This window comes from Cotesia typhae, unplaced genomic scaffold (genome assembly GCF_013202065.1).
Source record: "Cotesia typhae breed Kobodo isofemale line unplaced genomic scaffold, CoteBio_Ctyphae scaffold_13, whole genome shotgun sequence".
NCBI classification, from domain to species: Eukaryota; Metazoa; Arthropoda; class Insecta; order Hymenoptera; family Braconidae; genus Cotesia; species Cotesia typhae.
This window is the reverse complement of record NW_027423774.1, coordinates 2,814,610-2,827,185: the sequence shown is the minus strand read 5'-3', so window position 1 is coordinate 2,827,185 and position 12,576 is coordinate 2,814,610. Positions and strand designations below refer to the sequence as shown.

The window sequence follows — 12,576 nt, the reverse complement described above, 5'->3', positions numbered from 1 at the left end:
TAAATTTCAGATCATAAATTTTTTAATTCACACACACTCCAATAATTGTACTCGATGACGTATGGGAAGACTAGTTTAAAATAAGAGCAGTGACAAATTGATCTGCGGTAAAGTCACGTGTCGCCACGCGTCTTAGACACAATAATGCATGAAATAGTTGACAGTTTTGAAAAATAAACATTGAAAATAGTTGTCGACTAGAAAATTATACTCTGGAGGTTTTAAAATTACTTATTGTTGATTAAAATTGTACCTTTTATCGCTTTAGATATTCTTTGCACGTGTCTGACAAATTAATGCTGTTTTTAATACACAGTAAAAAATTTTGCGTTAAAAATTTTTGTGTTAAATATTTACCATTTTTTTGTGTTAATTTAACACAATAAATATTAAATTTACACATAAAAGTGTTAAATATTTAACACAAAATTTTTTCATGCATTGACGCAAAATTTTTTAATGTGTAGATTTAATAGAAATCTAACGATTGCATTGTTCCTCATGACGGAACTTTTGAAAAATTTTGCTATAATTTACAAAGGATCCACCAAACTCAATATGAGCTTAATCGGTCAAGTAATTTAGAAATTCCCGGATTTCAAAATTTTCAAAAATTCAAAAATTCACAATTCTCCACTTTCTAACTCAAATAACTTTTGAATGAGACAACGTATAGAATCTCTGTAAATTGTAACTGAAAGCTCTTTAAATACGCTTCAATTTGACTACCACATTATGTGTGTAGTCTTGAAATTAAGTCTTATTCTGCTATGCCAATTGTGAAATTTACAGTAGTTTTATTTTTAGAAAATTTTTATAGTTTTTTTTTTTTTTTTGTATACAATCTTAGAACTTTTTTTTTATTCATTCTGAAATCTACTTCCATTTCGGCTGTATTTTTTTTTGTATTATTTCTTCTTTAATTATTGATCTCTTGCTGTCTTAATTTTTTTAATTAAACTATATTATTATTAATATTATTTGTCTTAAAAAAATAATTTTAGATCATTTTTAAACAATAGTTTAGTTATCGAGCAGTCGATAACGAAATTTTCACGTGAAATCTAAGCAGCGGTTGATCTAGTATCTACAAGTGGTTGTATTTTATCTTCTACTGGTAACTTTACATTTGATTTTGTTGTAATTTATAAAAAGTGCTTATAATTTACAATTATTACAATGTACAATTTTATTTCTTCTTTAATTAAGTTTAATTTTACTTATAATTATTAATTTGTAATTTTTTTCTCTAAAATTTTACATTGTATTTAATAATTTAAAAATGTCATAAACAATTTTATAAAATTGAAACTATAAAATAATTTATTTATAAATAATTATTGATATAATTAAAAATAGTTATAGAGCCTCATAAAAAAATATTTAATAAATTATTAATAAAGTGTAACTTCTAACCCATAGTTTCATAAACAATAGAGCATTAAAATCAACATATTTCTTCTTTTATTATTAATCGTTTATTATAAATCAATTTGCAGAGTACATTTATAACTTAGAACCTAATTATATTTAAATATTAAATAACAAAAAGCTAAGTCGCGAAGTAATGCAAACATAACTCGCGGACTTACACACGGTCGGCTGATCGATCGCATAGCTATACCCCTGACAATATTCTTCTTATAAACAATAACAGTAATAATAACAATAATAATAAGTCTAATAACTTACAAAAATACATCAACTCGGTTATAAATTTTCAATATCCATAGCCTTGCCAGATAATTTATTTTTATAAATAAAACAAAGCCCGAAAAAACATTACTTAGTTACATAATAAGGCTCATCAGTAATTTATACACCTGAAAAAAATTAAAAAACGAAGAATTTATCATTACAACTAATTTATATATAAATAAAAAATAAATATAATAAATTTTTACCAACAATAAATAAAGATTTTTTAAAACAAAGTGAAGGACTTTGAGTTATTTGATAATCGAAATATTATTTAGATTTAAATAAAAGCAGGTGCCAACACTGAAAAATTTTAACGAATTATAATCTCATAGGATTGTTGTTTTTTAGACTAGGTTGAAGGCCTTTGGCACTTGCCAAGGTCTTTAAATAAAGGCTCTCTTCACATAGTGGGCGTTTTTACATAAGTCTAACTTTATTATCATTATATATTTCATAATTACGGAAATACTTGAGTAAAAACAGTCATCACCTTGATAATTGAAGAAATAGACTTCTGAAAAATCAAAAAAATTCAATTAATCAAAAAATTTTTGATTATTTTTATTAATTAAATTACAACTAAAAAGATATTTATAAAAAATTGCATTAATAGTTTTTTAAGTTTTTTACATGTGAAAATTTTTTTTTTATTTTTTAAGTAAAATTTTAATCAAAAAAAAATTTAATTTAAACTCTATCCAATTAAATTGAATTAAATTAAATTAATTTAATAAAATAAAATAAAATAAAATGATCTAATGAGATAAAAGAAGTATAGGCTCGAAATAGACAGACATAATTATGACCACATAATATTGATTTAGCAATCGTGACCCTCATTTTCCCACGAGTTGTGAGATCAAGTTTGCATCTCGAGTATAAAGAGACAATACATGTATGCTTTAATGTAGAGGGTTGGCAAGCAGCTGCGCAAAGTAAGTGATGCTGAGAAAAAAGGGTGGTAGGTGGTGGAAATTGAGTGGGATGATAGCTGCATGACCTAGAGCAACCGCGCATATAACAGCTGATTTCGTAACATTGATACTTTGATTCTCTGCACATATAAATGTATATATATATAATCTGTATTAAAATTTACCTGGATTTTTTGTTGTCTTCTAGGTTTAATAAGACTAATGCAATTTAACGAGTTTTTAAATTAGCTTACAGCCAGACTAATAGTCCTTGAACGTGTGAAACCCGATGAGCTGCTTAGACACAGAGCATAGATTTGTTCAGGAAATGAGATATTATTGGTAATGATAATAATAATAGAGTGACAATAATAATGAACCGGAAATTGATGAACACTAAATTCAATGAGCGATTCTGTCTAAGTGGGAGTTGAAGGCCAACGGTTGCCGTGAAAGAAGGGCTGAATAGTACCAAGTATGTATTGGTATTGGTATGTTTTATAAATGTCTATGCACGTGTGTATATATATATATGTATAGATTATAGTGTGGTACTACTATGTATAGACCCAGTAAATCGGTACTCGGCGGGGCGCAAGAATAAGCTATAGGCAGAGAGGGAGAGGGAGGTTTTGTGAGTAGAAGAGTGTAGAAGAGACCCGATAGTCCGAGTAGTCGAAGCCAAACTCAGAGAACGCATTTCGTTCCGATCCGTGTTCCTCGACACGTATATATTTAATATTTATATATTAAATTATTTATCAATAATAAACTAAAGTTGAAGTTTCTATTTTCTTCCTGCATCTCTGCTACTAAGCTTGTTCTTCTGTATTCTTTTCATTCAGCTGCAAGGGTGAGTTTATTTTTACTCTTATTTTTTTTTTTTCTCAACAAATCTCTTTCTTGTTTGCTTCATTTTTCAAATTCGGTTTTTTTTTATTTCTTCAATTTTGTGGATTTTTTCTTACTGGTTTTGTAAAGCACTATGACGTTAGAATCTGTAATTTAAAATCAATAAGTGACTATAGATTTAATAAAATAATAATAAGTAGTATCATTTAATATAATAATTAATGTATAAAATTTCACAGTCCAATTATTTGGATATTATTTTTTAGTGGGTGCAGTCGTTACATAACTCGTGATCACCGCGCTCTACCCTTTCATTAAAATGATATTTTTTAAAACTTTCTCTGGTTATTTTTAATCTTCCTGGATTTAAATAGCGTAGACATTTGTAATTGGTGATGAGTCTGTGGCTTGCAATCAGACACTCAGACTAATAAATTTTAGTAAAAGTTAGTAAATCAAGTTGATAGTATGTATGTTGATAAAATATTTGAGTTGAGCGATAAATAATCTGATAATATAAATTCGATCGCTGGATATATCTTTGGTATGTCAGATATCGATAGTATTGTATTTCTTGATAATAACAACCATAATAATGAACAAAATAAATAAATTTTATTTATTCTGGCAGGCATAAGCGTTCTGAATGTGCTAATATGAGAAAATTTGAAAGATTTGCCTGGATGACACTAGACACAGTTTTAAATGACGCATTATATATACTATGCCCAGTAATTTAAAACGGAAATTGATCATTTATGCGCGTCAAGTATGTACATCAGTATGAACAAGCTGATATTACGAGCTACTAAATTTATCATCGTAATTTCGGCTCATCTTTTTACTACAACACATAATTAATTGTGGGTTTTAATATTAAAATTTCTTCTTGGTCTTATCTTCGCAGTTTTAATCTTAAAAGTTATTAATTTTATGACTCTAAAAATTACAGACATCCGACAATTTATTTTTTGGATTAAATTTAAATGAAAAAAAATTATATAATTAATTTTTTACAAATTTAACTCATTAAAAAATTTATTTTTCTATTTAAAATAAATATATTAAATAAAATAGTAATGCATACAATGTTATACGATACCGTTAGTTGTCTATAGCTTCTTTTCTAAGTTAGAATATTTGGAATGTAATAGAAAAAAAAAAAAAAGAAAGGAAGAGCCTGGTACGCTATTCTCGGAACGAATCAGAGTCAAGTCCATCACGAACCCCTGGGAATCATTAGACAACTATGTAAGCTACATGTGTACAGCAGTACTTATCCAAAAATAAATTCTCGCCGAGCGTCACAATATTTTTACCCTTCACTTCTCGTCTCTTTATATCATATCAGTAAATCCCATCACGTTAAAGAATACCAGTTTAGTATTTCCTGTGTCAATGCTGAAATTCGATTTTAAAAATATATATAAATTGTCTTTGGTGTGCATGAACATAACCAATCAATATCACAGTAAAGACATCGGATTTAGAGCTCAATTTCTTCGTACATTTTTCACGGCCAGGTTAGTTCAATATTTATGACACTGAAAAAAGAAGATATATCATACCATTTTTTTCTATTACTTTAAATTTAACATACATTTTTATACATATCTTTTAATTATTTTTTCTTCAGAGTATCATCTTCATTAAAAAAAAAAAATTAAATTGTGCGTTGGAACCTTGTTTTTACTTTTTTAATTTTCTAAATTTCAATTTTTTGTTCTCATTTTTTTTTCCATAATTTATTTATTGAAAAAATTTTTTTAATTAATTATTATCTGCTAAATTGATTCTCATCATATAATAATAAAATTAACGGACGTTTTTAATTTTTTGATAATTTTTAATTTATTGAATAACTAAAAAATATTTTTAAAAAATTGCACATAATTTTTCAAAAATGAAATTTTTTTTTTATTTTTTTGTAATAATTTTTAATAAAAAAACAATTCTTACAATTTCTAATCGGCTAACTTCTTTTAATTGATATTTATTCATAAAAAAAATAATGACATTAAAGTTAGCTGTCACTTGACAATTTTTTAATTTTCATTAACAAAAATATTATTTCTAAAAAATTGCATTTTTAATTAATTTAAATTTCTACACGTTCGTTTTTTTAATGATTTTTTTGTTAAAAAAAAATTTACAACAGTTAAATTTAATGTCATAAAAAAATAATTTCTTCTCTTGTAAATTTTAATTTAATTGCACATTTATAAACTAATCCTTGGAATTTAGCAATCACTATCTTATCGCAGAATAACATCAATAAAGATAACAATTAATATTTTATAATTGTTGTAAATAACAATTGCCTGTTAAAAAAAAAAAAAATCATTAAATGCGCAAGCGTGTCAGGTGACAGGGTACGTTTTTCACGAGTAAGGATGCGTCGCACTATCGACCGTTGGGTTCGGGTGCAGGTATACTATACTCCAGTACCCAGTAGTTGAATATGGTAGTTCAGTCATAGTTGTATACTTACATTCAATCCGCCATCTACAGATTACATGTATATATATATATATATATATATATATATATAAATCCTGTTCCATCGTAGTTGAATTTTCCGCTGGGTTTTTATGAAGTTAGCAGCTTTAAATCGGTGCGTACCCGGCAGGAGCCACCCTGGAATCCAGTGCGCACTGTATCAGCTTATAGACTGCGCGACGGGCACGGATTCCCATCGCGGATATGGAGAGTAACAGACAGAGGGTGTTCTGTTACCAGGCTCTGCTGGCTTTGTGCCCCACCCTACTATATACTACTAGATACTACTAGCGTTATAGTTACACTATTAGCTCGTACGTTCAACGTTCAAAGACCAGGACTTTTTACTTGACTCTTCATCACTCTTTGTTGGAACATTCTGTTGGTGCTACACTTAAAATTCTCAATAAAAAGACAAGATCGACTGCTATATCTGAAAAGATCAACGTACATATTACACACCAGATAAATTAACAAATAAAATAAAAGTGATTTGTGTTTACATCATCTAATCTAGACTTTTATATTTTAGGCTACCAGTGTGAGAACTTTCCGAACGTCTAGTCCGTAACGAGAGTCCGTATTTTTGAGATAAATTTACTATTTACTGATAATTTTATACCTAACTTTGAAAGTATATACATATATACATTCATTTATACGTGTATATCTTCTGAAGATATACATTCAAGACTTTTAAGTATAATAATACTATAAATATAATAATCTTTATCTTTGTTGAGATCTTTTGTCTTGATAGTGTCGGTGAAGGATTTTAACAAAAGTGTAGTGGTTTTGTACTTGATACTTGACGAGCAATTGGTTGCATTGTGTTGTATGTTGTCGGTGTAATACATGTACAATACTGTTTAACGTCGCGACTCTTACGCACCGCACCCTCTTTACGCATTTGTACTTTTGTATTTTCTACTTTACTTGCATTTATACGTATATACATATAAATATTTATATTTAATACTATTATTGTATTATATATTGATAATTTACAATTTACGAAGATATATTATATTATATGATTCAGTGATTTACGGTGTTGGGATTGGGACCACTAATTTTAGATAATATTAGTTGACTTTTTTATATTTTTTACGAGGATTTTTTTAAATAAGTGCACGTGCTTTGAGTAAGTTGATTTTTTATCAATCATGGGTGGATGCACGTCCAAGGATACAGCTCCGGCTGATGAGTACGTATCACAAGCACACCCTCTTTTTATTTATGTTTTTTTTTTTTTTTTTGGTATTTCAAGATCATTTGGCGAGTGAAAAAAAATTATTGGATTTGGGGGAAGATACGTTTTAATTTTTTGTTGGAATTAAAAAAAAAAACAAGTATTTTAAATAATAGCAGATGTTAAAATTTTTTTTTTTTAATTAAATTTTTAGTTAAAATAAAATTATTTACAAGTATGTACATGAAAAAAATTTTTAAGTTCACTGTACAAAATTTTTTATTAGCTCAAATTTATATTTAAAAAAATAAATTAGTTAATTGAAATTTTGAGATTGAAAAAATTTTTGATTAAATTTAAAGTAAAAAAATTTTAATATTGATTATTTATTTAAGTTTTCTAATTTTTTACTTTTTATAATTTTATTTAATTCAATGATTTCAACTTAGATTTCTAAAGATTGAAGAAAACCAGCAAAAAATTAAATCGTTTCAACTCAATGAATATGATAGCTTAAATTTCTCGAGTGAATGACCTTGAAACAATAAACTGGTTATTTATCTTGTCATTGGGTGTTAAGATTTAATGCTAGGTAATAAAAGCCACAAGGGAGCTTAGGCTCTAGAACAATTAGTGTAATAAAATAAGACGATCTTGGCAACAACAGTTGACTGTCGAAAAACAAACACAAGTTGTACTATAAACTATATATAGTAACCTGGTTAAATTACATATATACATACTTATTTATACATCCATCTTCTTCTTCACTACTTCACTGCTTCATAATTTCTCTTTAAACCGCGAAAACATGAGCTCAAAAGTACAAACAAAATCTTGTAATTGCAGCAAAAAAAACGACATGGTTGACCAGGCAGTATTGGACAAATTGGAGGCTGGATTCACCAAGCTCCAAAACTCCGACAGCAAATCTCTGCTGAAGAAACATCTCACCAAGGAAATCTTCGACGCCCTGAAAACCAAGAAGAGTGGATTTGGCTGCACTCTCTTGGATGTCATCCAATCCGGAGTCGAGAACTTGGACTCGGGTGTCGGTATCTACGCTCCCGATGCCGAGTCTTACACTCTGTTCGGTGATCTCTTCGACCCCATCATCGATGACTACCATGGTGGATTCAAGAAGACTGACAAGCACCCTCCAAAGGACTTTGGAGATGTTGATACTCTTGGCAATCTTGACCCAACTGTAAATATTTTTTATACTCAATATATTTTAGATATAAGATAAAAGACCCTGGTCTAGTTGTTGGATACTTGCAATTTTATTCTAATTAAAAAAATAAAATCTAAAAAAATCAATTATTTTAAAATTTATAATTCAAAAATTATATTTATTAACTTATTAGAGTTGATTTGTTTTTTTTTTTTTTTTTTTTTTTTTTTGAAATAAAATTGCAAGTGTCAGTAATTAATACATCTAAAATATTACAAAATTTTTACATTAAAAAAAAAAAAAAATTAACTTGATAATCAAGAAACATTTTTTAACCAATATTTCATAATTAAATTTTTTGGTTCAAAAATTTTTCTCTTGAATCAAATTAATTTTTTTTTTTTCATTATATTTATATTTTACATTAAGTTCTATACATTTTCATATTTATAGAACACTTTTCTGCTGAGGATAAAAAACAAGAGTACTGTTTATCGGTTATTAATAATTAGAACAAATTTATTTTTATAAATATGAAATGAAAATGTCACGTCTATTAAAAAAAAAAATTTTTTTTTATTCTATATGCGCTTATAAAGAATAAGTTACAATAAATTATTATCAAACTAAACTGATAATAATGTATTTATCCAGGGCGAGTACATCGTATCAACCCGTGTGAGATGCGGTCGTTCTCTCGACGGTTACCCTTTCAACCCATGCTTGACCGAAGCGCAGTACAAAGAGATGGAAGAAAAAGTGTCAAGCACCTTAGGCGGACTGGAGGGTGAGCTCAAGGGAACCTTCTACCCATTAACTGGAATGAGCAAAGAAGTTCAACAGAAGCTCATTGACGACCACTTCCTCTTCAAAGAGGGAGATCGTTTCCTCCAGGCTGCCAACGCCTGCCGATTCTGGCCAACCGGTCGTGGTATTTACCACAACGATGCTAAGACTTTCCTCGTCTGGTGCAACGAAGAAGATCACTTGCGTATTATTTCAATGCAGATGGGTGGAGATCTTGGACAGGTAACATATCAATTGATCAGCCTATAATTTAATTATTAATTAATTAATTAAATATGTTTTAATAATTGATAAATTATTTATTTAAATTCAGGTTTACCGCCGTTTGGTGACTGCAGTAAACGACATCGAGAAGCGATTGCCTTTCTCTCACCATGACCGGTTCGGTTTCTTGACCTTCTGCCCCACGAACCTTGGAACCACCGTCCGTGCTTCAGTGCACATCAAGTTGCCAAAATTGGCCGCCAACAAAGCCAAGCTCGAGGAAGTTGCCGGTAAATTCAACCTTCAAGTTCGTGGAACCCGCGGAGAGCACACCGAAGCCGAGGGTGGAATCTACGACATCTCAAACAAGCGTCGTCTTGGTCTTACTGAGTACCAGGCCGTTAAAGAAATGCACGACGGTATTGCCGAGCTTATCAAGATCGAGAAAGAGCTTTAAGCGTCTTTTATTTAAAACAAATAACATTTTTTTGTCTCTGAAAATGTGATCGCGCTTTTATTACCCCAAAAATAATCAAACAACCCATAATATTCCTTAGTACAGTACATACGATTATTCTGTACAATAATTGCGCGGTTCCTCAGTCAAGTTAATATTATCGACTGATGATACATTAAAAAAAAAAAAAAAAATTTTTAAAATAATTAAATAAACAAACAAGTTGATATTAATATTAATTAATGAAATTTGTTGGTTTAGTGTTACCAATTACAAACTAGTTACCAAGCTTAGAAAAAATAAATTGTTTTTCAATGCTTGCGCACAGTTAAGTTTATTTATAATTTAAAATGGAATATTAATTTTTTTTTTAAATGTAATTATTTAAAAAAAAAAATTACACGTCTGTTAATGCAAGTCTAGTGTGCAGCTAAAAATTTAATTAATAAAATTTAAAAGTAAGTAATCAAAAGTAAACAACGTTAAGCTTAAAGTAAATAATAAAACAATTAATTAATAGGTTGTTATTTATTATTTAAATTGCACTTTACGCTGTTTATTATTATTTGAAAAAAACAATTAAATTTTAATTGCAATAGTTTTATTGTTGTCAATAAGCTCGCAGTTATTTAAATCGCAATTGATGTTAATGTTGACTAGTCGCTTGCATTAGTTATTAAGAACATAGCGATGATAAATAAAATGATAAATAAAACAAAATATTTTTTTTTTTCTACACCGACTAACACCACACGAGAGTACCTTCTGTTAACAGAGAAAAAGATAAATTTAATTATTTAAAGTTTTAAAGTTGTAAAACAAACGTCGATGTACTGAATGCTAATTGAGAACACAAATAAAAAAAATTACACCTGATACAATATATTAAATGTTAATTTTTATTTATAACTATGTAACAATGATTTATTAATTCAATTACGTCAACAACTGTTGTATGGTATGCTGGTTCTAGTCGATATATCGTATTCGGCATTTGCTAACCACCTGTAAATTAAATGGTTTTTTTTTTTTTTTTTTTTTTTATTAAGTACACTAAGAAATTGGTGTGAAATTTTTTTGATATAAAAAAATTTTTATGATACCTTATAGCTCGAAGATATGATAAAATTGATAAGAATTTTTTTATAAAGAAAATGTATTATTTTTTTGCATTTTTAATAATTTAATTCTGAATTTTTAATCAAATTAAATGAAACCAAAATGAGGACTACACAAGAAAAATTCTTGAACTAAGAAATTTTACAATACTAAAGTTAGCCGATGTTTGAACTTTAAAAATTTTTTTTTCATTCATTAAGTTGGAACAAAAAACTTTTAAAAAATTTTTTTTAAATTGCACTTAAAGTTATTCAAGTTTTTTACAAATAATATTTTTTTTTAATAATTTTTCAATAAAAAAAATTATAATAAATTTTTAAAAGTCGGCTGACTTAATTTTCATAGAAATTTTTCTTAGTTTAAGTAAATTTTACTTGATTCAAAAATTTTTCTTCTTGATCCAAGACAATAAAACTCTTAAAAATTATTTTCTTGTTTTAAGAATTTTTTTCTTGATTCAACTTATTTTTTTTTCTGTGTAGTAATTTAAAAATTTTAATTTAGTAATTGAAATAAAAAAAAAACATACCTTTTTTCTTCATCGGTGAGAAATCTACTGTATCCTTTTTTCTTCCTATATCTACTCGTTACTTCTCTAAATAAATAAACAACTCGTCGTTTTAAAAACTGCATTCTATTTTTCCAAGAAGACTCCAAATACTCAGTCTCCATTACTCGATCAGTGACAGAGAAAGTGACAAATGAAAAGCCTTCAGTCATTATCTCTATTATATTATTATCATCATTTATTTATTTATTTATTTACTTATTTACAAGACTCATGAGATTCACTGCACAGTTGTAGTTGTATAAAACTTACTTTACTTACAATACTATCACAGAAATAAAATGAAATTGATTGTCTTAATCGGTTACCTCTGACCCTATATCAACTTCTTAATTTTGTACAAATTATATTTTTGACTTATTGCATTTTAATGCAAATAGTAACACTTATGTGTGAGATGGCAGTGAGTAAAGAAAACTAGTTTTAAGATTATCACATATTTGTGGTGTTTTGAAGAAACAGAGAGGTGAAGCAACCACCTTTCCGTTGTGACATCCTAAGTATAGAGTAAAATAATAACCGCGTAAATTAATAAGAAGTGAAGGGGATATCAAGAAATCTATTTACTCTCTACGATAAGATAATTTAGTTAGTATGTATTGTTATTGAGACATTGACGCGATAAGCTGTTGATAATGTATTCCAAATAGCAAAAGAAAAATTTATTTATTGTCTCTCTTTGGGAAGAGATAAAAAAATTTTAATTTACGCGCTATTTTTTTAGTTACCGGCAGCCGGAAGACTAGAGTTCACTCAACTTCAATCTTGACATTCTGAAAAATCTAAAATTATAATTTAAAAAAATAAATTAATTAATTGAATAAAATTAATTAAAACTTTCAATATTTTAATTTGAGAAATAATAATTATGTACTTATCTTTTATAAAAATTTATAAAAATGCAAATTCTCTCAAAATTTTAAAAATTGTTTTTATAATCATTGAATTTCTATTTACATTTTTTTTTATAAAATTCCTGTTTTATTATTTTATTTCTTTAGTTAAAAATAGTTGTTTGTCTCATACTCAAAACACCTGACAGATTTTAATTTATGTCACTGAAAATAGCAAATATCTCACTGGTTTTTG

General features: G+C 27.6%; 1 protein-coding gene and 1 long non-coding RNA gene across 3 annotated transcripts; one reads left to right on the top strand and one right to left on the bottom strand.

Annotated features, from left to right (window-relative positions):
* Window positions 1–1,455: 1,455 nt before the first annotated feature.
* LOC141535484 (uncharacterized) lies at window positions 1,456–3,106 on the bottom strand. The gene is made up of 3 exons (XR_012480597.1): window positions 2,801–3,106; window positions 1,905–2,215; window positions 1,456–1,823 (listed from the first exon to the last, which is right to left on the bottom strand). It is a non-coding gene; the product is annotated as an uncharacterized LOC141535484 (long non-coding RNA).
* Window positions 3,107–3,314: 208 nt separating this feature from the next.
* Window positions 3,315–10,690, top strand: Argk1 (Arginine kinase 1). 2 transcript variants are annotated; one of them, XM_074255419.1, is made up of 4 exons: window positions 3,315–3,468; window positions 8,008–8,365; window positions 8,987–9,361; window positions 9,453–10,690. In XM_074255419.1, exons 2-4 carry the CDS (start codon window positions 8,021–8,023, stop codon window positions 9,798–9,800), a joined length of 1,068 nt encoding a protein of 355 aa, XP_074111520.1. In that variant the 5' UTR covers window positions 3,315–3,468; window positions 8,008–8,020; the 3' UTR covers window positions 9,801–10,690. The 2 variants fall into 2 exon arrangements, with proteins under 2 accessions (XP_074111520.1, XP_074111519.1); XM_074255418.1 differs by lacking the exon at window positions 3,315–3,468 and adding an exon at window positions 6,987–7,173 and having other exon boundaries at window positions 9,453–10,533.
* Window positions 10,691–12,576: the final 1,886 nt, after the last annotated feature.